Source organism: Oryx dammah, unplaced genomic scaffold (assembly GCF_014754425.2).
Source record: "Oryx dammah isolate SB20612 unplaced genomic scaffold, SCBI_Odam_1.1 HiC_scaffold_18, whole genome shotgun sequence".
NCBI lineage: Eukaryota > Metazoa > Chordata > Mammalia > Artiodactyla > Bovidae > Oryx > Oryx dammah.
Window position 1 is genome coordinate 16,994,327 of NW_024070202.1, and position 27,587 is coordinate 17,021,913.

Genomic DNA, 27,587 nt, shown 5'->3' on the forward strand with positions numbered 1-27,587 from the left:
TAAGAGCCGCTTCTCCCAGCGGGCCCGGCCCGCCGAGAGCCTGGGAGCGGGATCTGTGTGCACGGGGTCCTAGTTGGTCTCTGACGAGTCGTTCACCCACGTGCCGAGGTCATTGCCTGAGTCAGGAAGGTAGGCGAGCCAAACGGCGAACCTGCGGAGAAAGCACCGGGGCAGCGGCGCCAAGAAGCCCTGCGCGCTCCAGAGCGTCCCCCAGTGGTCGGGCAGGACCGCGGCCAGAGCCCGCGACTCCGCTCCGGAGTGGCTTTCGGGCTTCTCCGTGTCGCGGGGAGAGGTGCAGCCGCGGAGGACCCGGGATCCTGCAGGCTCTGACCGCCCCGCCCCTTCCTCAGAAACTCCGACTGCTTGCGCCTGCTGTGTGGCATTTTTTTTTTTCCCCTTTCTGAAAGGCCAGCGTCTTATCGCTCAGGTTCAAGTCCTGAGGACTTGCCCAGCCTCTTCCCCTGAAGTCACTTCTACCATCCTTCGGCAGCCTCGGGAAGCAGGGAGCCTTGGACTGCTCGTCCCAGAGCCAGCGCGGGCAGTCCCGTCCTTCCTCCGGTGCCTGCCGGAGCCCGGCGCATCCGCTTCGCACCCTCCCTCACTTTCTCCCTTCCTCTCTTTCCTCCTCTACTTCCCCCTCCCTCTCTCGCCCCTTAAGTTTCCTGCACCGTGAATCCAACTGTGCCAAGCCTAGGCTCCCGCGGAGCCAATCCTGAGCGCGACCCGGGCACTGGGACGCAGACTCCGCCGAGGGGACGAGGCAGCGGGACCGGTCCGCGCCCGAGCATGGAGATGAAGCGCCAGGGAGGGCATGTCCGGGGCGCCGGAGACGCCAGGCCCGAGTAGCTGGCTCCTCCATGGAGCCTTGCCAGAGTGGTCCCCGCTCGCTGTATTTCCCCCCAGTCCTGTGCGGTACGTACCCTTCGCTTTCACAGTCCAGATATGGGGGGTATCTTGGGGTAGGGTGGTGGGGAGAGCCACTGGTTGGGAGACGGAGTGCGCCTGGCGGTGACCCTTACAGACCCGGGCAGCCTTCCGCTCTAGAAGTTAGCAACTGGCTGTGCCCCTTGCCTCGAAAAAAGTAGTACGTGTGTGTATGCGCGTGTTCTCTCTGTGTGTACCCGGCGCTCGAATGGGTAAACTGAGCCTGGCTTTCCTGTATGCAAAATTGCATTCCCTTTTCCCACCCCCACAGCACCAAACGCCCGGAGATACCCAGCACCTAATCCCGGTCAGCTCTACCTACCCTGTCTTCTCCCCACGCCCCCCTCGCTCAGTCTCGCTCGCTCGCTCTCCCTCTCTCTTTCTCTCTCCGTCTCTCTCTGCTGGTGTGGATGTGTGTGAGCACTGCCAGGGCTGGCGAAGAACCAGCCACCTCCTTTAGTCCGAGCCGCCCGGCCATCAAACGCGGGCAGGTCTCGCTGACCGAGAGGCTTGGGCTCTGAACCAGCCTGCACGCGGCTCTGTGTGCCCCGTCACCTCCCGGCTCCACCGCCCGGGAACTCGCACCCGAGGAGCGTAGGGCGCAAGGAACCCCTCCACCTCCAACCCGCCTGCCTGCGGACGACGGCGCGCTCTCGGGTTTCAGGCGCTGGATTTACTCGCTTTTGCATTTCTCCTGCCTCCCCCACCTCCGGGTTTTTTGGTCCACCCCTCGCGCCACAACCCCCTTTCGCTTGCTTGGTCGCCAAGCCTAACCTTGCCCGCGTGGTCATGGGATGTCTAATTTCATTTGTATCTAGGCTGCTGAGAGCGCTCCTGGCTCTGTAAAGTGGATGTCAGGTGGATCTATGTTTGTGAGGGAACAAAGACTCAGCGAAGGCACCGCCGAGGAAGTTTGAGACGCGGGAGGATGCAGGCTGCGTGCTGGTACGTGCTTCTCCTCCTGCAGCCCACCGTCTACTTGGTAAGTCGCTGTCAATCCCGCGCCCCCTCGATCCCATCCTGGTCGTGAGGCCAGGCAACTGTGGGCGCGCGAGAGGAGGGTGAGACCGTCAGTTCAGCGGGAGCGGTGTTCCTAGCGACGGTGTTGGGACAACTTTGTCAAGCTGGTCTCCGGATCCCTGTGGGATTTTCTGGGGTTTCCTGCTCCGGTACACCCTCTCCTATGCCTGATTCTAAATCGCGTCCAGGGCGCCTTAGACACCCAGAAACCGAGGAGATAGCTGGACGGGATGCTTTATGGGGAGAGATGGCAAAGAGAAGGGGTGGAAGACAGGGAACTCTCAGTAGTTCATCCAGAGGCTCTGAAGGTAAATCCATCCGCCTAACCCGCAGCTTGGAGATATGTGGCACGTAAAGAAGTGCGGGCAACTTTGTTGGGCTTGCGGGGTTCAGACGGGGCAAGTATAGCTGTCAGATAGGAAGACCACAAGCCTTCGGATAGAGTTAGGTCCGAGATGCTCCAGGAAACATATAAAGGCACCCCCTTCTTCTCCTCCCAGTCTCTCCTTTCCACTAGTACCCCAGTTCCAGTGCTGAGCCCCGTATTAGGGACTGGCAGACCTTGTCACCAGGGAGCAAATACTGCCTAGTCCTCCCGGAGCCGAGTTTTCTGGGCTCTGGACTTTGCACACTGTTGGAACCGGGGTTGTCATGGGGTGGGGGCTTAGAGGGAAGCACTATGCCGTGGTGGTGGTGGATGTTTGGTAGCTGTGGGCACCGCCTGGAGCCAAGACCCAGAGCGCAGTTTCTTGGGTCTGGCTTCAGGGAGGGCCAGGGACAATCTTATCCTGCTGGTGAAGTTTTGTGCCCAGGGCACGGAACCCCATAACCCACCTCCGGGCCGCAGGAGCACACGGAGGGCTCTGTGTGTTCTGACTGGGGGCAAGAAGCACTGGGGAGGCTCGATGGGTTGCGTAGTGAATGGAGTGAATATTGCCATTCCTTAATTCCGAGGGCTTCAGAACCCACAATCCTCGGTGCAAAAGGGTTGCTATCCCTGCAATAGAGAGCGTTTCCCAGCCGTTGTCTTGGTGCCTGTGACTTCAGGGCTGCTAATCGCGTGAACTCTCTGTATGCTAATGAGTGTGTAAGTATACGTGTGTGAATATGAATGTGAGGGTGTTTCAGCTGGAATCCAAGAACCCTCAGTGTATGTCTTTGCACCTTTATCGCCTGACCATGGCAGCCGCGGACGCCAGAGGGCGCTGCGCGTCAGTGTCCTCGCCTACAGGACACCTTGGGGGTAAACAGGTGAAAGCTGGGGCAGCCAATCCTAAAGAACGGCCTTTCTGACTCCGTCACCGAAGTCTGTGACTTCCCCGGCTGGAACGCAGACAGAATGCAAAAAGTGTCCTTTCCATTTCTCATCTTCAATCCATCTTGCCCCCACCTGTGTCCAGTAAACCCTCTGACATTGAGAGCTTAGAGATGCAGGGCAGAAAGTTTGGCCTAAGGAAACCCAGAAATTTTTTATTGAAAGAAAGGGGAGGGACCGCCAAGTGAAAGCGACCGAGGGGGGAATATGAAGGATTCCCTCGACCATGGAAACCCTCCTGACCCTCTCCTTTGCATACCTTTACGCAAGACCTGAACCTCCGGACTGTTCCTCCGTCCTTGAACTGTGCTCACGAACGCATGGCAAAAGCTCGCGGCTGTGGTGCTGTTTATTGCTTGGAGCAAGTATTTCGATAGTCTGGAAAATAATCTATCAAAAGCAGAAGTGAAATCAATACGTTGTGTTAAATTTTAAATGTGTTTGTTGGCAGTTAAACCGTTTTCCACTCATTACAACAACAGTGCTGGATTTATTCTAATGCTCTGCGTTCTCAACAACAAGCACATTAATTCTCCTTTAATTGTAAACTGGGAGCATTTGAAAACCATTCAGTGTGCAAATTATGCTGATTCAATTACCGTTTAGTTACAGACTTCATTACCTGAATGCCTTTTGGCAACACAGAGAAAGGAGACAATTTTTCCAGTTTCACTCAAAACCATACAAAATGTGAACAATAAAATAGAGAAGGCGATTTAGAAGTCCATTCTTTTTCTCTTGGATCTAAAGTTGTTTTGTGTGTCGGGGATTAGAAATCAGACACACCACGAAAAACAAAAGGCTGGTGGCTGTGACCCAAGGCAGTGTTTCCAGGGATTGTAGTCCCATGGCTATTTGTCGGCAAAATCCTGAGCTGTTTTCCTAGAGGAGCAAGAAGCTGATTTTTTCCATGAAAATGAATTTAGAAGGGTGAATTGGGCAGTTAGAACAGCATGGCTTTAGGCAAGTAAATAAGTGGAAACCCTTGATTAAACCTCTAGGGCAATGAGGTGGACCAAGAAGTGGTCAAAGCTTCTCTCTCCATCTATTTTATTAAATAGCAGGTACAGTAACTGAATTTATCATTTGTTGGTAGTCACACCCCACAACAGCCCAGACGTCTGTAAGAAACTGCAATAGATGCCTGCAGATTGTTGGGAAATGCTTCAAGTTACTCTCCAAAAAGTCAGGGGCGGCATAAACATAATTTTATTTTCTCCCTTGAATTGACACAATTCAGGGAGGAGTTTAATGAATAATTTTTTATGTGTCTTTATGGACTCACACAAGTTAAGTGACAGGGGCACTGTTTGTACCTTGTCTCATAGCTGATATTACAGTGCACCTTTCTCTTTAAGACCCTCGAAACCCAGTTATATTTCCCAAGAAATAATCACACATTGTGTTTGAGTAGTAGGATTTGTTTAGGTATCTCCTGTACAACAATATTTAGGCGTCTGCTTATATAGAGAGATATGCCTTAAATACTCCCAAATTTGGGGAGGTTTATTGAAAATGAAAAACAGTTCTCTAACCAGCAGCTCAGTGTTCTGTATTTAAGCCACGGTTCCCTGCTTGTATTTAGGTGAATGTTCTCAGAATATGTTTCTTGGCCCAGGGTTCTTTGAATGCCTGTTCTAGGTTGAATATTTTGAGTCTTTTTGTGTTTTGAGAGATCAGTCTGTCCTGTTTCAAATGAGAAGCTTTTTTTTAGTACTATTGCAATGGGAAGTTAATTAGAAATGCATCTGCAAAGTTACCTTCTGAAGCATACTAGCTAAGATACTCAAAAGTCACCACAGGGTTAACTCCAGCCAAAAATGCAGGGAAGTGGGAATTTTTTTTTTTTTTAAATAGAAGCAAGGAAGTCTTCTGTTTACTGAATGTTATTGAATTGCAGATTTAAAAATCTGAAGTCAGCAGGAGAAGAACCTATAGTGTAACAATACTTGTTAAAAATAAAAAAGTCCTGTAATCTTTATTCTCCTGTCAGTTCTGGACTGATTCCAGAATATTTTCAGTATGATATAATGGGGTAACAGACAATAGCATTTTAACAGAATTGAAGCACATACTGAATAATCTAGGCAAATGTGGTTTCTGACTGTGAAGAATGGGGGTGGGTCCTACATTGAGTTGTGAGCTGAAGGACAGGTATGAGCACATAGAGAGGGCACCTCCTAGCAAAAGTCAGAGGGGTCCTGCTTGGGGGTCACCTGTGACAATTTTCAGAGTCAAGAATTAAGTCTAATGAGCAATCCCAGGGCATGTTACCAAAAAATTTACTCGGAAACTGAATCCCTAGATTCTGACCAGAGGTTGAATGATGTTACTGTGATCAAGTCAAATATTCATAGTCTATTCTAAGAAGAGTTCCCTTGTCCTCCCAATTTACTTTCCACCATTTCTTCTAGGATATAACTTTGCTAATGATCTAGTTGTTTTTTTTTTTTAACCAAGAAGGGCAAAAAATGGAAAGTTCTTTCTAAAACTTGTGCTTAAAAAACCATTCTGATTCGTCTATTCCCTCGAATTTACGGTATCTTTAAAATATGAATTCCATGCCAGTTGTTTAACGGAGGTTAAAGTGTGGTTAATATGTTTATGGAATGCTACCTCTACACTGTTAGAAGCAAGACTGTTTGGGTGAATTCCACTCTTTATGAAAATGGCTGTTAAGAAATGTGGAAACTAAGGGAAAATTAGCAGGAAAGAGACCACCAATGCTTATCTTTTGGACTAGATATAGGTATCTCCCATCCTTTGAAAATTAAGCCAGCTGCCCACTGAACATTTTAATTAATTTCAGCTTATTCCTGAAAAGAGAAGCCCATTAACCACTAACAGCGGCTGTTCAGTGTTCTCTGTTAAGGCCAGTTCTTGGAGGCAGTACTGTAAGTTACCCAGTTCCACTGAATTTCCTGACTCTTCTGCCCTAGCTGAACTTTCCCTATACAGGATTAAACCTAGCTTTGTGAAGGAGCCTATGCCCCAGCAGCACAAAATGAGAATTCATCAGTCTCAAGACCTGTTCCAGGGCTCTGTAAGAGGAAAAGGTGTTACTATTCCAGGTATTTCCCTGAAATATTCAACTCTCCACTGATCAGCAAAACAGCTCCCTGGGTGTGTGGAAAGCGCTTGGCTGGTCGCACTTCTGCTCACTTCCAGGAGGATGAGTGGTCTGGGGCCTTCCAGTGACAGCTTTGGGAAAACCACTTTCAGTATTAGAAGGAGAGAACTAGAATTGCTCCAACTTCCTCAGCAATATTTTCCCAGAAAGCCATTAAGTTCGTGGCTCCTCTTTGTGTGAAGTTGATTTCCATTTGGCTTCAAATTGTTGGCAGCTATTTCCTCCTTAATGAAAGTGTTGTCTGGGTGAAAAATATATCGGGTGGCAGGGAAATTGGTTGTTTTTTGTTTTTGTTTTTTTTTTTTTAAGATAGGTGCCCACTGTCTTACTTTTCTATCTGAGGGAAGATTTCCTGTAGACTACAGAAATTGACAGTATTGTTCCGGTAATAACCACCGGGGACAATATTTTCAAGAGGGCATTTGAGTGATGAAAGCATTTGGATATTGCCTTTTCAAATAAGCAATTTTCTGGGCTTCTTTGATTTTTATAAGGGGTGGGGGAGAAGGGGCCAGGCATTGGCAGAGGGATGTCTTCTTGGTTTCAACTAGCCAGCCTTGTTTGGGATTCCAGGGTCTGAAAAGCTCTCAGTGAGTTTGACTGTCCTGGCGGTGATATTAAGGGAATCCTTAATATCAAAAGGGAATCCTCTTTCTTGTAGTCTTCTGGCCATAAAGAAAGCTGATGGAAGCTGTGAAAGTTTGCCTGCTCTCAAGTGACTAGTTAGGAAGTGTACCTTCTTTCAGATTTTGTTTGTTTTTTAAAGACAATGTCTAGGTCTGGTTCGATTCAGGAAAGTTCCCTTAAAGCAACTCTGTGCTTTAAGAGCTTCAGATCTCATTCCAAGACCTTAACGAGTCCTCACCATTTAAATTAATAGGGAGAGGTAGGCGAGTCAGGTCGTCCGGTCAGCGACTTCCAGGAACCGCTGGGTGGCCACTCGGGTCTGCTCCCTCGCCTCCCCCTACATTCTTCTAGCCAGTCCTGCCGACTGTTTGCAGGAAGTTGCGATCTTGATTTATCCGCTGCTTAAGCTTGCGACCAGCTTTTTCTCTAAGTCAGCACTAACCCCTCCCGGAGCTTGGTAAACACGGCGCGCGCGCATTTTTCTGCTGCCGATTGGCATGTTGACGACTCCGCTTGAAGGAATGTGACAATAAAGTGGGAACCAAAGCTTGGCAAGCACTTAATCAAGGATAAAAAGGTTCCGCTGTAAGGATGTCACTCAATTTATTGTGAAAGTCGAATGAATTACGTTTAATGAAAGTGCTCCCCAGATGAATATTACTGGCAATTTCCTGAGTTGGCTCTGTCAGCTCAAGATGAGAAAATGCCAACCCAGATCAGGAAAGAGCGCCCGTCTCAATTACTATGCATGCTTTCCAAGAGTGGCTTTTTATTGAGATGATATATACCGGCGGCTTCTTCAAGCTCCTCGGCGCGCCCAAGAGCGCGTGTGCGCATTTTCCAAGTTTGCTGTCTTACCCTCGCGGGGTGCTGGCTGTTGTTTAAACTTCTAATGAGCTCGCCGCGATTCAGCTGCGGGCTGAAAACCTAATTACTTCCTCTGTAAACAGTTTTCCCTAGTATATTTTGTTTACTACCGAGGTGGGGGCTGGCAGGGGGTGGGTGGGGGTGGGGTGGAGAGACTTCCATTTCTCGGGATCCCTTTGTCATAGAAAGATCCTTGGCGTCTGGTCGGGGGCTCGGGGTATTGGAAGGCAAGGCGGCACCCGGAGTGGGGGCATTGGTGTGTGCCTGCTGTAGGGTCTCGGGAACAGCCAGAGTGCAGCAAGTGCCTCTCCCGCCGCGGCTAGCGAAACGCCTTCTCTGGTTCCTACTTCCTTTAAATTAATGAGGGCTTTTTACTTGCGCAAGCCGGAAATAGGATGGGGAGAGGGATAGGCAGGCCGCAGCCTCAGCTCACCGCTTCATCTGCATGAGAATAGGAAACCGTGAGGCTTTTCTTGTACCATTTCTATCTCCTACAATAAGACAAATCGCTGCTTATAAAAACCTAGTGTTTCCTTAGAAACTGGCTCCTGGGGGCTCGGCTCGTCCCTGCGGAACCTGACTTTGGCCAGGTCTCCCCGATCATCCCCGCCACCGTAATGGATTCTGAAGGGAAGGATCCGAATCAGCGGCTCGAGGGCCGCAGAGAGGCTGGGCGCCTTCGCCCCACCGGAGGGAGCGGGTGTCCTCCAGACGCATCCTGCCCTACGTCTCAGACCCCCTTCCCACCCATTGATTTTCAAGGCCATTTCAAGTAGTCTTCTACAGTTAGAAGCGAGAAACTTTCTTCGACGTAGGCCTCATACCCTTTTCTCGGAAACTCAGTCTTCTGACCGAAGCCTCGGAGTGTTCACTCCGGGGAAGATGCCCAATTGGAATCCCCGCCTTCACAGCTGCGAGCTCTGTTGTTTGCTTCAGGTGACCTCCAGCAGTCGCAAAAGGTTTATGAAAATGCAGGTGCAGCCCTCTCGTATCTGGACCCCAAGCCCTCACACCAAAGCGTGGCATCTGGGGAGCTCTTCGTCGACGCAGTCGAGCTTTGGTGCTCCTGGGGTAGCAGGCAGAACAGCAGCGATTCTCCGAAGGGAGGCCCGAGAGCGCAGAGTGAATGGAGCGGTGGCTGGCGGCCTGCGGCTGGGCGAGCGCGGCCCTCAGAGCGATTCTTCAGGACCGCGGACAGCGCCACAGGCTCCGCCCCGCCGGGGGCCAGCAGCCTGGCCTCACTCGCAGCCTCCTCGCAGGCTCGGCCCCAGCAAGCAGAGCGGCGCTTTCCGCGGACTCCTTGCTACCGCCCAGTCGTGACCTTAACGACCCGCCTCCCCCTCCCAGTCTTTGGGGAGCACTAAGCTGAACTGAACTGAAATGAACTGAAGCTCCGATCGCTAGGCCCCCGAGGTCTCTTGCGGTCCTCTCATTAGCACCCCTTCTCCCGCCCCCTCCCTGGTTGCGGCGTCACGTGTTTGCCACAGAATTTGTCCCCAAGAAGATGAATCCTCCACTTTCTCCTCCCCTGCCCCTCTTCCTTCAAACAGTTTGTTAAATCTACCCCTCCTCCCAAACAGAAAAGCGAATCCAGTGAGGTAGAGCTGTAAGGGTCTTTAACAATGTAAAAGCCTCTTTTGACAGACAAAGAAACTGAGGTAGGAGGAGGGGAACCAACTGTCTCGAAAGAGTAAAACCAAGTGGGGAAAAGTGATTCCCGCCCTATCTCCCACCTGCGGGGGGCACGGCTGAGGCCCCCAAGTCCCCCTGCAGGATGTGCTCCTTTAAAAAGCAGAGCGGGTTGGGGTGGGACTAGGGGTCCTAATTATTATGAATTTCAAAAGGAGCAGTAATTATTCACGGAGAGCAGGAGAAACCACGGGCCGAGCAAGGGAATCGATATATTTGCTATCGAAAGTGCCTGGCTCGCCTTTAATGCAGACGAATGGGGATGTAGCCTCATTATTTTCCGTGGTTAGGCTCCCGGGCGTGGGGCCTGAAGCAGCGTGGAATCTATCATCATTAGATCCAGGATGGGGAGAGGGGTAATTTCTTCTTATTTATTTAGCAAAACAAACATCCCACCAACCCTAGCTCCTCAAACACGGATACACAGCCGTCGTCCCTCTTCTTCTTCCCTTCCCCTCGCCCCCTTGCTCTTGCACACTCCCCCGGGGCCTTCCACAGCGCTCCAAAGCCGGACGCCGCGGTCACTTAAAGTGCGCGCAGTTCCTCCTCGGCAGCGGTCACAGGTTGATTTGGTCCAGAAATAAGCCGGAGAGTACCGAGCGTTGGCGCTAGGGGTTCTCTGTGTCAAAGGCGAAGGTTGGCGGGGAAGTTCCGTCCTTTGCTCTCGCCCCTTGCGTCAGAGTCAATCCTTTCTGGACGCCCGATTCTGCAAATCCCCGCAGTATTAAAGGAGCAGCGGCCTGGCAGGTAGTGCTCCATCTACCCGTGTGAGAAGCCAGCTTGGAAAAAAATGGAAGCCCGTGAGAGGAGAACGAATCTGGAGGCGAAGGGAGGTCGGAAATTGAATAGAAAGGGAAGAAAAGGTTTAAGCATAACGCCTCCAGGGTATTCTCGAGGGCGCAGTGAGAACGGCCTCTTCTTGCTCCAGGTGAGATGCTGGCCTTTTGCCTGCAGGCCAGCGAGGTGCAGTTTTCCAGGAGTGGGAGTGGGCCCCACATGCGCTCACTAAAGTCGCTGAACTCTTGAGGGTCCTGCCTAGTAGATTGCGTAGCGTTTCCCCATTGCTCCTCCTTTGTGGAGCCCTCACTCCATGGCACAGACTTTGTCACTCTCAGGAGTTACCTGACATTTCTGGCAGACCCTTGCTGGGATAAAACTTGTATTTCTGTACAAGTGTCTTCACCCTTCTTTAAAGTGAGGGGTGTGTGTGTGTGTGTGTGTGTCTGTGTGTCTGTGTGTCTGTGTGTGTGTCTGTGTTTGAGTGCTTGGTCTTCATCTGACCGCCCTTCCCTTATTTTAGCACATCAGTGCTGCAGAGAAGATAGGGCGTGGCCCTTAAAAGAAACCTCTAACTCCACCTCCTTAATTGCAGTAAAACTATGATAACTATAATGACATTTATAATAATTGATAAGAATAAAATTTAAAATTGTAGACTTCCTTCCAGTCACTGAATAATAAGAATATCCTTCTCCTCTGGGATTTTCTTTTCTTCTGAGCCCAGCTTTTCATGGTATATTGTGACTACTCAGTGTCTTTGTTTCCTTGCGGGCAGAGACAGCCAGCCAACACAATACCAGGACTATATGATTTACTGGCATCTTTTCCCCCACCATCTTCGTTTTCAGAGGCTTTATAATTAAACTCTGTGAGATGTATGTAACATAAATCCAGTGGAGGACCTTTTTATTTTTATTTATATAGCCTGCTGAGAAAGGAAAATTAAGGAAGTGCTTATATTGAGGTAATAAGCCTGCTTTGATATTAACAGAAATATCCCTTTAATTTACTTTTCTCAAGTCTGGTAAAAGACTGTCTTTATGAAACCAGACCCTATCCCATAGTCATGCCTATTTAAGGAGAGATCCCAATCAAGTGAAAAATACCTTTATTAGCTTGTACTAACTTAGTGGGAAAAAAAGGCCAGGCTAACCACTCGCTGGAAATACATACTAGGCTAAACATGGCAAAGTTGTAGCATTATGTGGGGAACTGAGCAGCTAGCTGGACACAGCTACAAGGCCCTGCATTTTTCGGCTTCTTGCTGCCTCTGACCCATAACACTGCACATTTACAAACAGAGTAATAGGGCCTTCCAGAGCCAGCATAGAGACGTGCTATACATCAATAGAAATATTAACAAAACCGTCAGTCTTAGGCTAAAAGGAAGGAGGCACAGATTTCATTCTCTAAGATAAGTTATTTCCAGAAAGATTATGATAGAAATTCTTGTGAAAAGGTCCTGGCTTAGAAGAGCCTGTTCTATGTACAGGTTAAATACACTTACACATGTAGGAACAAGACTGGGTATACATCTGTACACCTACTCTTTGAAGGAGTCCATGGAAAATTATAATGGGGGAATTCTTTTCTTTTTGTAAGTTGTTGGACTTGAAATTCCAACTTGGTTCTGACAGTACCATTTCCTTGATAGGGATCTAGTACCTGATACTATACTGTTGTTCTGTTTATGTCAGTATTTTCAGCTGTAGAATGAAACAGCTTGGGTGAGGAAGACCTATTGGCACGATAGCTGGAATTTTAGTGAAGTATATATATGCCAACCTCTCCAACAGAACTTTGGAAAATGATACTTCTCCTTGTAACCTTGTAGCTGAATGCTATTAGAGGCCCACAGGTATATAAAACAGCTTATATAAAATTAATGGACTGCTTTACATTCACAAGCTCTAACTTGTGAAGCCCTTGTAAAAAATCACATCTATTTAAAATAGGAAGAATATAAAGTCAGGTTTGGTGTGCAATCAGTAGTTGTAAATGGTTCGGTGAAATATTTGTTTTGAGTGAGTTTGACAATGCGATGGAAATTTATTGTTCACCTTTGTTCACTGATGTGCTAGTCCTAAGGCTGCTTCTTCTTTCATGTACTTGGGCAGTTTTGAAACTGATTATAAGGTTCGAAGGCAACATCAAAGTACATAATTGAAATTTTAGGAAAGATGCATTTATTGACTTAGTAGATTGCAAAGAGATCCATGAGTTACCATGAAGTTACACACACACACACACACACACACAATGCCCTCCAACATTGCCTTTTGTTTTGTTTAAAATGATCAACAGTATACTTATTGGCATTGTATAACTAGATATTCTATATGCATTTTTGAATAAGAAAATGGAATCTAGTGCTTGATACTTCACCGCTCTATGCACTATGTTTTAAGTTAGCATCAAACTTCATAAAAATAGACTTTCTGAATATAGTGAAATTATTAAAATAAATCTCTTCTTGTTTTTCATTCATGTGGGCAAAATTTAGAAAAACAAGAAATCCTCATTCTTTTTTCCTTCCAAACATATATTAAAGATGACATTTTTCTTTAATCTGTTATTTGGTTTATGATCTCAAAGACAAGCCATAAGCCCCACTATGGATATTTTTTTCCTTACTGTGCATTTCATTTGGGGAATGAAACCATATTTTTCCCTCCTACTTTATTGAACTGAGAATTTAATTATACACAGCGTGAAAGCATAGCGACATTTTCAAAATCTTTCTCCTTCCCCCCACCTCGCTTGGAGTTTACTGGGTAAACTTCTAGAATAGTCATACTTTGTTTTTTCTCCTTGTAAAAATGGCCACTAGACTACTGTGTTAACATCTCCTCTAAATGAGAATTCTCTAGTTTACCAGTCATCTACATGCATTACTAATGCTGCTCAATATTTGATGGAATACTCTTTAAAACATGTGTTGGATTACATGAGATTCATTATACTTTTGTTTGAGAAGTTTTCAATGAAAATGCCACAATTAATTCCAGGTTTGATTCTAAAACTGAATTGTTGAATGATGAGTTGTGATTTGTGGTTGGAGCAGCTATGGTGTTGGTAATAGGACCGACTACATGGCCTCTGAAATTGGAAATATAAAATACCTTTACTCACATATTTTTTCCAATTAATTTGTGAATAGTTTTTTGTACCAGGGCACCATCATTTATTGTCTTACAGAATTAAATGCAGAGAAAGATGCAAACCACTGCATGTGAAAAGACACGTTATTCATATGTGGTTAGTGTAGTATTTCTCTGGTCTTGATGTAAAATTTAATTGCTATTGATGTCGAGATTTTGCAGAACATGGCAGAGTTTTTGCCTCTTTCACAAGAAATATGTAATTGAATGATGAGTGCCTTGTGTTATATTTTCAACCTTACTTCTTTGTGTTTAATAAGGCAGAGTTATGAATAGCTGTACCAGAGGCAGCCACCATCTCTAGCCATTATCAAACTAAAGCAGATCTGGCAGCAGCACATGTGAGCTGAGTACCGTTTCCGGATCTGCAGCTCTGCTGTCAGGCTGAAAGGCTCTGGAGTGTGGAAGCATGAAAAGTAAATGATTTGGCCTGAGATATTTAATCCTACCTTGCATTCTTGACTGAAATCCTTCACAATTAGAATGGCTCTAATTAATGTGTGACCAGATGGATTTGCATATTTCTCAGATTGATGGTTTCCCTCCTTGGCCCCCCAGACAAACGCTGAAAAAAATGAGAAGTTTTAACAGAAAATCGACGTACCGAAAGATGGCTGATATGCTCCCAGAGACGACTACTGCAAGCTAGGTGGATGATATCCTGGCACCTATGCAGTGTCAACACTGAATTCATGGTAGGAATGGAAGAGTTATGATGAGAAAGTAGGGGACTTCCTGGTCCAGTGAAGACTTGGCCACAGGAGAGAGAAAATAGGGCCTGTTCAGTCGATTCAGATCTCTCTTCTTCCTTTCTTTCCCCTCTCTTATCTCTCACTTAAATTCTTAAGGGAAAAGATATTGGTAAAACGCCTATTAGGAGAAAGTGAAAAAGTTAGAGTGTTAGTCACTCTATGGTGTCCAACTCTTTGTGACCCCATGGACTGTAGCCCACCAGGTTCCTCTGTCCAAGGAGTTTTCTAGGCAAGACTACTGGAGTGGGTTGCCATTCTCTTCTCCAGGGAATCTTCCCAACCCAGGGAGTGAACCTGGGTCTCCTGCATTGCAGGCAGATTCTTTATCATCTGAGCCATCAGGAAAGCCTCATTAGAAGAAAAGAGAATGACAAGGTATTTTCTTTATTCTATGACCTTGGGCAAACTTTTTAACCTCTCAAATCTTAATTACCTAACCTGTAAAATGAGGCTAACACTACCTCCTACTCCACAGAGTTGTTATTGAGTATTAACCTCAATAATGTGCTTCAGAGAGCTTAGAAAGGTGGCTGGCACAGAGCAGTGGCAAATCAGTAGTAAAGGAAGAAGGAGGAGGGAAAGTTTTCTGAACCAGGTTCCCATGCTCCCAGCACAGCTGTTCCAGGGATGACATACATCTCGACCCTAAGACCAAGCCCATCTTTTGTTGCCCTCTTGTAGCTGGTTGACTGCTGTATAGTTTGCCCAGGGCTGCCCAATAAGCCTTATGAATTTAATGGGAATAGTAACCACTGTGATTAAAACAAAAGAAAATGGCCTACATTTCTACAACAACCATCCAAGTGCTTACAGATATGAAGAGATGATTCAGTGTCAGGCCCAATGAACAGATTGCCCAATTGAAATGAGAATCTTGTGATGTTTTAATTTTAGGTGGCAAGCACTGTGGACAGTTATTAAGATCTAATTTTAAGTATTGATTAATTTGTGGACACTATTTGCTTTTATTTACTTTTAACACTTGACATTCTTTTAAAATTTGCATACAAGGTAATGCAAATGTACAGCCCACTGGGTTTTAAAAGCCAAGGATGTCTGGACAGGGGATACAAGGTGCTTTTCTGCTCTGAAGTTCATTCTAGCTGCACGCTTGGATGTAGTAGCACATTAACCCCCCCCAGAAGTACTAGATGAAATAGTTTAGCGGGATGAGAGACAGCACCCATTCCATATGCTGCTCAAAATATCTCCTATAGGCTGCCATATGCTTTCTTCCAAGGCATTGTTCTGGGTACTCAGGGAAGGTTCCTACAAAGAGACAGTATTTTGTGTCTTGGATTTGACTTGAGAGTAGGGAAGGTGTGGAGATGACTGCAAAAGATAAAATCTCCTTTCTTGTTTACACCCTGAGCCAAATACTGTGCCCGGTTTTTGCATTGCTTTTTAAAAAATTTAGTTCTCTGGCTACCATTAATATCAGAGAGTTACTGTTAATATCACTGGGCTTCCTCAGTGGCTCAGTGGTAAAGAATCCATTTTCAGTGTAGGAGACAATGCAAGAGATGTGGGTTTGATCCCTGGGTCGGGAAGATCCTCTGGAGGAGGACATGGCAACCCACTCTAGTACTCTTGCCTGGAGAATCCCTTGGATAGAGCAGCTTGGAGGATTACAGTCCATAAAGTCCCAAAGAGTCAGACAAAACGAAGCAACTTAGCACACACATGCATGCAACCACATGTATTAATGAGGTGTATACTCTAGTTTTTGTTATGGCATTTATCTTTGAGAGTCCTATTTTTCTGACAGCTGGTCAGATACAACAGAGGATGCAAATCTATATTATTTCCCATATTATTTTATAAGCAAAATCTTTGCACATTAATGCAAACTAAGAAAGTTTTAAAAATCGGTCTAGCTTAATACCTTATAGTCAAGATAGCCCCCAACCTTTAACTAGCTTAGCATAGGCATTTTTACTGTGGGTTGGATATGTGATTTAAAAGTAAAATGGAAAAATGCTCACAAAATATTTTACAGAATTACTCAGTCTGTGTTGAATTTAGGATTTTTTCTATTTCTGAAGAATAAAAGTAGATCCAAGATATTCCTGCCCGAAGTGGAAGCCCTCTAGCATGAGATGAGGGTAGAGAGTCTGGCTTCATTTCAGTCTTGTACTACATTTGACCTTGGAAGAGCTCAGTTATGCCTTGGGGCAAAAAAATTAAATGTTCCATTTTGCAGCAGTATCATCCTTCACCTTTATGTGGATTTAAAAATGTAAATAAAATTGCTTTCTGTAAATGGTATACATGAAGGTCATATTCATATTCTCTGCAAGTATTCAAAATGCCATTTGACCCATCATTGGCTCAATAGATAATAATGTATTCTATTAGTTTCTAGTAATCTACTTTTTAAGCATTTTATGACCCAATATTTTTACACTTAGTTCCTAGTTTGTGAAATAAGAAATCAGAAATAAACCTTTTAGCACTTCATTGTAGATTTATTTATAGAATGGGGGCTTTCAACTTTGAACTTTTAAAAATGCCAGATCTTCCCAGAATACAGTCGGGCTGAAAAATCTGCAATGAGAGAAGAATGTGCTTTTGAAAAATTTTGAGGACTCAAGCTTATTCTAATTATTACCACTGTTCCTTTCCTTGTAGGTCAGTCAGGAAATGAGGTTTGAGAACCCTCATAACAGAGTGCAACCAATGAACTTAGAAAGTAAAGTAACTGCTCTTTTGAGAGAGATGGTATTTGAATTATTTTCATTGAAATGTGGATAATAAGAATCTGATAGATCCTTGTATTTAATTGTCATGATTTTGATCGTTAATGACTTTCGATTACTTCTTCTGGAGGCACCTGTCAGCCGTTTCTGAAGCACAGATGGCTTTATCAGCAGCAGTAGGAGTTCCTTTTTCTTACTAACCTTGAGCTGAACAAATTATTTTTGGTAAGATGAGCAGACCAATGTCATCACAAGTTTTCTTGTCTTTGGGAGATTATTTTGCTTTTTGAATAATGAATTGAGATCTCTCTGTTTCAAAAACTTCCAACTGTTTTTTTAAATTGTAGAGTGTGTTAGTCATGAGTATTCTCTGAGTAGATACATTATGAATATTCAATGATCAAGGCCATAAGACAAAGATGATAATATACCCATTTGCTTCAGGCAGTCTTGTTTTATGCCTATCATCTATATCAAAAATACCTTCTCTCTACTTTCAAAAGTGTTTTAGTGTAGATAATAAATTATATGGTCATCTTATATACAACTTAATCTTCAGTGGCTGAGAAAGGTTGATTACCAGTCTTTATGAAAGGCTTATGATTAGAAAATTGTTGAATAGACAAGAAAATCATTCCCATCTTTTATGCTCTGTTTCTTATGGGACATTCAGGGTCTTCATGAACTTGGGTAGACAGAGTTCACTACCATAATGTGCTCATGGAATGTATCCCATACTCTTTATTTAAAAATTTGGTAACATTTAAAATATTTGTACTACACAGTCATGGAAAAGCAGATAGAAAAGGACTGGATTATTAGCCACTCACAGGTCCTGCGGGGTGGTACCTGCATGGAGAATTGCTTTGGTCCAGGGCCCAGAGACTGAACATTCCCAGTGTTAACTCTAAGAAATAGACTCACTGTAACAAGAAGATCATGTTGATAATTTGTTTTTGCTGTGAGGAGAATATCTGACATACTATTCAGACCACTTTCCTTTCATTATGGTAACTCTGGAGAATCCGACTGGTAACCAGAACTTTATACACACATATTCTGAAGCTGTATAGTCAAAGCTATGGTTTTTTCAGTAGTCATGTATGGATGTGAGAGTTGGACCATAAAGAAGGCTGAGCACTGAAGAACTGATATCTTCACACTGTGGTGTTGGAGAAGACTCTTGAGAGTCCCTTGGGTGGTAAAGAGATCAAACCTGTCAATCCCAAAGGAAATCAATCCTGAATATTCATTGGAAGTACTGATGCTAAAACTGAAGCTCCAGTACTTTGGCCACCCGATGAACTGACTCACTGCAAAAGACTGAAGGCCAGAGGAGAAGGGGACAACAGAGGATAAGATGGTTGGATGCATCACTGACTCGATGGACATGAGTTTGAGCAAACTCTGGGAGATGGTGAAGGACTGGGAAGCCCGGTGTGCTGCAGTCCATCAGGTTGCAAAGAGTCAGACATGACTGAGCGACTGAACAACAAAACTTCACATAAATATATACATATGTATATACACATATATGTGTATATATGTATATGTGTATATACGTGTATATATACACATATGTGTATATACATCTGTATATATTTATATGTAAGCCATATATACATATGGTTTCCCTGGTAGCTCAGCAATAAAGAATCCACCTGCTAATGCAGGAGATGTCGGTTAAATCCCTGGTCCAGGAAGATTCCCTGGAGAAGGAAATGGCAACCCACTCCGGTATTCTTTTTTGGGAAATCTTGTGGACAGAGGAGCCTGGCCAGCTACAGTCCCTGTGGTTGCAAAAGAGTTGGACGCAACTTAGTGACTAAACAACAACAACTATATATATATATGTATATGTATGTATGTATACATATATGTATATGTATTTGACTTTGGGGTTACTTCATAAGAGGCATAGTAGAACCCAGAGTAGCCAAGGTTCCCTTTTTCTGTCTTGTGTCATCCTATCCGTGGGAGTTCTGAGCATGTATCACCTTGTTTGCCTCTCTGAATCCTTGGTTTCTATGCTGACAAACCCATTCGGTCTTTTTGATACATTTTTCTCTAGATGTTTTACTATCACAGATGAAAGTTCAAACAGCTGCTCCTGTGGACCTACTGAATATTCTTCCAATTCCCACTTTTGATTTTCTTCAGTTCAGTTCAGTTCAGTCGCTCAGTTGTGTCCGACTCTTTGCGACCCCATGAATCGCAGCACGCCAGGCCTCCCTGTCCATCACCAACTCCCGGAGTTCACTCAGACTCACGTCCATCGAGTCAGTGATGCCATCCAGCCATCTCATCCTCGGTCGTCCCCTTCTCCTCCTGCCCCCAATCCCTCCCAGCTTCAGGGTCTTTTCCAGTGAATCAACTCTTCGCATGAGGTGGCCAAAGTACTACATCTTCCAAAGGCACTAATTTCTTCCTTAATATCTTGGTTCTTGATGGGCTAGAACCTAATTGACACCCTTGATCCTTCATCATGTTTTGCATCTTTTTTTTTTTAGGGATCTGCATGGCCTTGAGACTAGGAATATGAATACATGATGTTGATTTAATAGGTTTCTTTTTTCGCACCTCTACTCAGGGGCTATTCATAATGGGTAATTCAAGCAATTAGGCAAAGTCATTTAGTGTGTAGTGGATGAGGGGAGAAGATAGCCATGCCTCTGTGCAAATGCTTGATCTGTTTTTACAGTACACATCCTGTAGGCATGTCTTGGTTTTTCCAGTTTTCATGGGATGATAGAAGTTGGTGCCTGATAAAGCATTAAAAAAAGTGGCGGATAGGGTGAGGTGGCTGTGGGGATTGATACCAGAAGCACTTCACACATTCTCTTGTGTTTTGCAAATGTGCAGACTGGTTAAGTGGACCCTCCTAGGTAAGAGGCGTCAATGCAGATTGCTCCATCTGACGGTGCAGGACATGAGTGTGCTTCTTACTTTGCTTTTCTGGGAACATTTCATGAGGTATTGTTCCCTGGGAATCTAATTTGTGCCGGTTTCTGGCAAGGACAGTTAAAATTTTGTAAAAATTTAATTTTTATTTTTCATTGTGGTAAAATATATATAACATAAAACTTGCTGTCTTAGTTTTGAGATCCTTTTGAGTGTACAGTTCAGTGTTGTTAAGTATCTTCACATTGTTGAGCAACCAATTTCCAGAGCTCTTTTCATCTTGCAAAACTGAAGCTCTGTCTATATCCATTAAACAACAACTCTCTATTTCTCCCTCCCTCCAGGCCCTGGCAAATACCATTATGCTTTCTGTCTCTTTGAATTTGAGTACTCTAAGTATCTCGTATAAGTAGAGTCTTATAATATTTGTCCTTTGGTGATGGCATTTATTTCTCTTAGCATAAAGCCCTCTAGATTCATCCTTCTTTCATAATAAATTTACTTAATCGGACCATATTTATCAACTTTTTTTTATTATTTCTTGATTTTGAGTCATATAAAACTTTAGTCTACACCCAGATAATATGATAATTATCCATATTTTCTTCTTGCACATATTTGGTTTTACTTTTTTACATTTAGAACCCTGATCCATTTTATATTTATGTGTTACATATGGTGTTGTATCAGTCTAATTTTATTTTTTCAAATGGCTAACCAGACATTCTGGCAACATTTGTTTAAAATTCTACATTTGCTTTGGTGATTTCAGATGATGGTTTTTTCATATACTGAGTATCCTTGCATCTGTTTCTCATCCATTGGTCTGTTTGCCTCTGTATGCACCAGTACCACACTATGTTAATTAAAAAGGCTATCTTCTTGTTGTTCAGTCACTCAGTCATGTCTGACTCTTTGTGACCCCATGGACTGCAACATACCAGGCTTCCCTGTCCTTCACCATCTCCCAGAGTTTGCTCAAACTCATGTCTGTTGAGTTGGTGATGCCATCCAACCATCTCATCCTCTATTGTCCCCTTCTCCTCCGGCCTTCAACTTTCCCCTGTATCAGAGTCTTTTCTAATGAGTCAGCTCTTTGCATCAGGTGGCCAAAGTATTAGAGCTTCAGCTTCGGCATCAGTCCTTCCAATGAATATTCAGGATTGATTTCCTTTAGGATTGACTGATGTGATCTCTTTACAGTCCTAGGGATTCTCAAGAGTCTTCTCTAACACCGCAGTTCAAAATAATCCATTCTTTGGCACTCAGCCATCTTTATGGTCCAATTCTCACATCCATACATGACCACTGGAAAAACCATAGCTTTGACTAGATGGACCTTTGTTGCCAAAGTAATGTCTCTGCTTTTTAATATGCTGTCTAAATTGGTCATAACTGTTCTTCCAAGGAGCAAGCGTCTTTTAATTTCATGGCTGCAGTCACCATCTGCAGTGATTTTGGAGCCCCCCCAAATAAAGTCTGATACTGTTTCCACTGTCTCCCCATCTATTTGCCATGAAGTGATGGGACTGGATGCCATGATCTTCGTTTTCTGAATGTTGAGCTTTAAGCCAACTTTTTCACTCTCTTCTTTCACTTTCATCAAGAGGCTCTTTAGTTCCTCTTCATTTCTGCCATAAGGGTGGTGTCATCTGCATATCTGAGGTTATTGATATGTCTCCCGGCAATCTTGATTCCAGCTTGTGTTTCTTCCAGCCCAGTGTTTCTCATGATGTACTCTGCATAGAAGTTAAACAAGCAGGGTGACAATATACAGCCTTCACATCCTCCTTTCCCAATTTGGAACTAGTCTGTTTTTCCTTGTCTGGTTCTAACTGTTGCTTCTTGACCTGCATATAGATTTTGCAGGAGGCAGGTAAGGTGGTCTGATATTCCCATCTCTTGCAGAATTTTCTGCAATTTGTTGTGATCCACATAGTCAAAGGCTTTAACATAGTCAATAAAGCTGAAGTAGATGTTTTTATGGAATTCTCTTTCTTTTTCTATGATCCAGCAGAGGTTGGCAAGTTGCTCTCTGGTTTCTTTAACTTTATCTTATGTCTGTTGGAACTGGTTCTCTCTCATAGTCTTTTTTTTTCTCAGCTTTATTGAGACATAATTGACATATAACATTGTATACATTTAAAGATAGAATGTAGAATATGATGAATTTGGTGGCGCTAGTGGTAAAGAACCCACCTGCCAATACAGGAGACATAAGAGACGTGGGTTCGATCCCTGGGATAGGAAGATCCCCTGGAGGAGGACATGGCAACCCACTCCAGTATTCTTGCCTGGAGAGTCCAATGGACAAAGGAGCCTGCCAGGCTACAGTCCATAAGGTTGCAAAGAGTCAGACATGACTGAAGTGACTTAGCGCACGCACACACACACACACACACATATGCACACACACACACACACATATACATATACATATATAGGGAAATATTTACCACCATATGGTTTGTTAATATATCCCTCACCTCATATAATTACCATTTCATTGTTGTTCTTGTTGTTTTAGTGAGAATATTATTGCTCTACTCTCATAGAAACTTTCTAGTTTATAATATAGTATTGTTAATTATGGTCACCTTCAGTTCAGTTCAGTTCAGTTCAGTTGCTCAGTCGTGTCTGACTCTTTGCGACCCCATGAATCGCAGCACACCAGGCCTTCCTGTCCATCACCAACTCCCGGAGTTCACTCAGACTCACGTCCATCGGATCGGTGATGCCATCCAGCCATCTCATCCTCTGTCATCTCCTCCTCCTGCCCCCAATCCCTCCCAGCATCAGAGTCTTTTCCAATGAGTCAACTCTTTGCATGAGGTGGCCAAAGTACTGGAGTTTCAGCTTTAGCATCATTCCTTCCAAAGAAATCCCAGGGCTGATCTCCTTCAGAATGGACTGGTTGGATCTCCTTGCAGTCCCAGGGACTCTCAAGAGTCTTCTCCAACACCATAGTTCAAAAACATCAATTCTTTGGCGCTCAACCTTCTTCACAGTCCAACTCTCACATCCATACATGACCACAGGAAAAACCATAGCCTTGACTAGATGGACCTTAGTCGGCAAAGTAATGTCTCTGCTTTTGACATTAAAAACTTCCTTGGTAGCTCAGATGGTAAAGTGTCTGCCTACAACGCGGGAGACCCAGGTTTGATCCCTGCGTCAGGAAGATCCCGTGGAGAAGGAAATGGCAACCCACTCCAGTACTCTTGCCTGGAAAATCCCATGGCCAGAGGAGCGTGGTAGCCTACAGTCCATGGGGTCGCAAAGAGTCAGGCACGACTGAGCGAGTTCACGTTAGTGTACATTGGACTTCCCAGGTGGCTCTAGTGGTAAAGAACCCTCCTGACAATGCAGGAGACATGAGACGCAGCTTTGATCCCTGGGTCGGGAAGATCCCCTGGAGGAGGGCATGACAACCCACTCCAGTATTCTTGCCTGGGGAAGCCCATGGACAGAGGAGCCTGGTGGCCTACAGTCTGTGTCTCAAAGAGTCACATAGCGTACATTAGATCCATCCCTGCAACTTATCTTGTAACTGAGCGTTTGTACTATTTGACCAGCCTCTCCCCGTTTTCCCACCCCTCAGCCCCAGCAACTACCTTTCTACTCATTGTTTTGATGAGTTTGATGTTTTTAGATTCCACATATCTGTAAGATCATCTGTCTTTCTCTATATGACTTATTTCACTTAGCATAATGCCCTCAAAGTCCATGTTGTCACAAAGGCAGGATCTTCTTTTTTTATTTGCTGAATAATTGTCCCATTGTGTATGTGTGTGTGTGTGTGTATCGATAGCTCACTTGTTTGTATCCATGCATCTGACAGCAGACACTGAGGGTGTTTCCATGTCTAGGCTATTGTGACTAGTGCTTCAGGGACATTGGAGTGTGCATATCTCTTTGAGATTGTGATCTCATAGTTTTTGGATATATACCCAGAAGTGGGATTGCTAGATCATGCGGTAATACTATCTTTAATTTTTGAAAAATCTCCATATTTTTTTCTGAGTGGTTGTACTGATTTGCACTCCCATTGATGGTATGCTGAGGTTCCCTTTTTTCCCCCAACATCCTCCCTGGCATTTATATCTTTATTTTTTGATAATAGCCATTCTAACAGGTGTGAGTTTATATCTCATTCTGATTTTGGTTTACACTTCACTGATGACTAGTGATGCTGAACACTTCTTATGTATGTGTTGGTCTTTTGCATGTCTTTGGGAAAAATGTCCATTCAAGTCCTCTGCCCATTTTAAAGTCACACTGTCATTTTGTTATTGAGTTGTATGAGTTCCTGTAGAGTGTATTTTGAAGAGTAATCCCTTTATCAGATATATAGTTTGCAAATTAGGTTGCCTTGTCATTTTGTTTATTGCTATTTTTGTTGTGCAGAAGCTTTTAAATTCAATATAGTTGCACTTGTTAATTTTTGCTTCTGTTGCTTGTGCTTTTAGTGTTTTAGTGTCATATCCAAAGAAATCATTGCCAAGTCCAATGTGAAAGAACAAGGAAAGAAATAGTGTGATGGGCCAAATAATTCACTCCAGTCTGGAAACTAAAAGGGACTGAAAGATAGAAATCATCATGTTTCTTTGCAAAGATGCTTTTTTCTTTCCATTGAATTGGAAGGAGAGAGGGTGAGGGAGAGGAAGGAGAGGGAGAGAAAATATTCACTATTTGCATCTATTCTATATTTAGAAACTATCATCACAAAAATATTACCCTCTTCAACATGCTGAACAGTTGGCATGATCGTCTGCTTTCTTAGTTACTCAACATGTGAAAATGACTCTAAATATTTTAATCAGCAGAAAAAGAGACCAAAAGGGAAAAACCACAACCAACCAACCAAACAAATAGGAGTCATGAAAAACCACCAAAAAAAAAAGTATGGAGATGTCTCAGTTTCCAAGATGTCTGTATATCCCTAACAGGGCATTTTGTGGTGGGGGTGTTTTCCTAAATATTGTAAATGTACAAATAAGCTCTTAATCCAGAGCATGTAAAGAACCATTTGGTTTAAGAAAATTCAGTATTTTATTTATTAAACTTCCTCAGCTTAGGAATTACTGAGTTGTGTGGGATATAATTGATTTGAAGACTATCATGATATTGGTACTGATAAATTCCAAAAGTGAATGATGTTTCCAATATATGCTCTGTACATAATTTTGAAAGAAAAATATAGAGGACTGCCTTTGTGGCTTGGCAGATTGCCAGTGAACAATGAAATAATGGACAATTTTCTGTGTCTTTGGTGTTTAGAGTTTAAAGGGGATGGTCAGTTTTAACCACTACAGGGTCTAGAACAAAGCCCGTCTCCTCTTCATTGTGCTCTTTGCTTCCCTGGCTACACAATTCCTCATCTTTTCTAAGCCCTTAGTTCTTTTCCATGTTAAGCGGCTAATGACTGAAGAAGTGGTAGTATTAGGACAATTCATGGAGAAGGATGCAGAAGATTCTCTGATGATATGTTTTAGCCACCAAGTCTTCTTTCCATTTTCTACTGTGTCTCTATCCCTCAATCTATGATATACTCAAAATTAAGAATGAGTACAAAAGGGCCCTTTAAAAAGGAACACACGGTTCTAGAGAAATTTGCTTGCTCATAGGAAAGGTGGGAAGGATGAGGCAGCTTTTCTAGCAATCAGCGTTCACTGGAGTCTCAATGATGAAACCAGATTTAACATCCCCACTGGGCGATGTAACATTATTTTTTGTAAATCATGTATTTCTCTATTCATGGCGATTACCATGCTAGATATTCACCCTTAGGAGCCACTGCGTTGTATTTATGTGCTTGTGGTAAATTGTTTCAGAGATGGGAAATGGATATGGAAAAACATTGTGTAGAAATCTTTTTTCTTTGGTAAATGCAAAAGACAAGGATAATTTTTAAAAAATGGAGTCGAGAAGTCTAACTTTTACTACTGATTTCGTCATTTGAGTTGCTATGTACTGTGAAGTGAATTGTGGACAGATGGGCTGAATATCTGTGTCTCAAATTATCAGGAGTAAACTTGTAATGGTATGCCATGCCATACTTTCCGTACAATCCCAAATGAGTCACTGAATTATTCTATGAATTATGTTATTATTCTTCTATGTATAAATTCATCAAAAGGGGTACTCTCCTTTTGCAAGCTGTGTTTGCAAAACTGTAGTATAGGGCTGAAAAGAAAATGAATTGGCTTAAACTAAAGATCAACTTGTGACCACTTTAAAAGACTTGATTCCAAGACTTTAATCATCTGGCGTAATATTCCATACAGGGAGAAAATGGACATACTGAATATTGTGTCTTGGTGAGTAACCTCTGGTCCTATTTTCCTTTGTGGTGCCATTGAAAAAGGAAAGGAGTGGATCTTTTAATGGAAATGAGGGCTGTTACAGCTTTAGCGGAAGGGTGAAAGGTAAAGCTTTATTTCCAAACCAGGGCATTTCAGCTCACAATGAGAACAGACTTCCCTCTTTCTGTATACTGTCTGCAGAGTCTTGTGGCCCGACTTACAGTCATTGTCCAGACAGAATGGCACTTCCCAGAGAGGGCCAGAATTTGAGTAGTGTTCAGCCCAGAATTTTAACATTCACAAGTCATTTGTGAGCACAAGTTGAGAGGAAATTGCCAGATATTTATCAGCGCCCACTTTTTTCACTTCTTCCAAAAGTGTTTGGGCCAATATTAAATATCAGATGCTATTGGAAGCCACTAACCTATAAAATAAAAAGTGGCTTGATACAATACACATTGGTGTGCTTGTCATTCGTTCAAACCAAATATGAGATGTGGAGTTTTCTTTCCATGTGTCCTAAGGGCTGTTTCTTTGCCAATCATTTATTTGCTGACTCTTACAGAAAAGAACAGTTTTTTGGAAAAGTACTCACCATTCTTGTAAAGTCATCAGGCACTTTTCTAGATAGAGCCTCTGCTCTGAAATGGGAAGGAAGGAAAGCTAGGTGCTGGTAATTTATTTTGTAAGTGGTGATGCTGAGGCACAGGATAGTTAAATGTCTTACCTCAGTCACATATGTTGGAGACAGAACTCAAGTCTGCTGACGTTCACCTTGCCAGAAAGAGAAATTAAGAAACACAGGATTTCACTATTTTGCCACTCCCTGTCTGCATAAGGGTGAAAACCTAATATACTGACTTAGAGGGATCTTACCTAAAAGCATAACATTTGTAAAAGGAGATAAAGAATTCTGGTTCATCCAGGTGATAACTGATTAACTCATTAATTATTCCCCAGTCAGGAGTAATATAAATAATTTTGTGATTGCTCACCATTATTACTTGATTTCAAGGTTTCTGTAGTTTGAGCAATTTTATATAGTAATCTGCCCATCTCTTTAGAATTCAGAGGCAGTGGGACCTTGAGTCTGGTCCAAGTGGCTGTGTGTGCTCAGCATGTGACAAAATGATGAATGAAGATGCAGGTTCAAGGAAACAGAGGTCTTATTGGAATGACATCTGCTTCTCTTCCAGGCCAGACATGACATACCAGGGATCAGTGAATCATGGTGGAAAAGGAATTCGGCAAGCTTGAAAACATAACTTTTTTTCTGGCTTCTTTGATTTTGAGCAGAAAAACGAACTAAAACAAAAATGTTTGATTTTCTATTTCTCATACTCTGTGTATTTGAATTCATAAAGCTATATTAAATTAATTGTAAAAGGAAACAAAATTTTGGCCTTATGAGACTTAT

General features: G+C 43.6%; 1 protein-coding gene across 1 annotated transcript in view; it reads left to right on the forward strand.

Moving 5' to 3' along the window:
- The first annotated feature begins 307 nt into the window (after positions 1-307).
- NXPH1 (neurexophilin 1) overlaps positions 308-27,587 on the forward strand; it is a 367,200-nt gene continuing 339,920 nt past the window's right edge. Inside the window, exons 1-2 of the mRNA XM_040260526.1 lie at positions 308-912; positions 1,743-1,906. Coding sequence (XP_040116460.1) covers positions 1,853-1,906 — 54 coding nt within the window. The 5' untranslated portion in view covers positions 308-912; positions 1,743-1,852. The remainder of the gene's footprint in view (positions 913-1,742; positions 1,907-27,587) is intronic.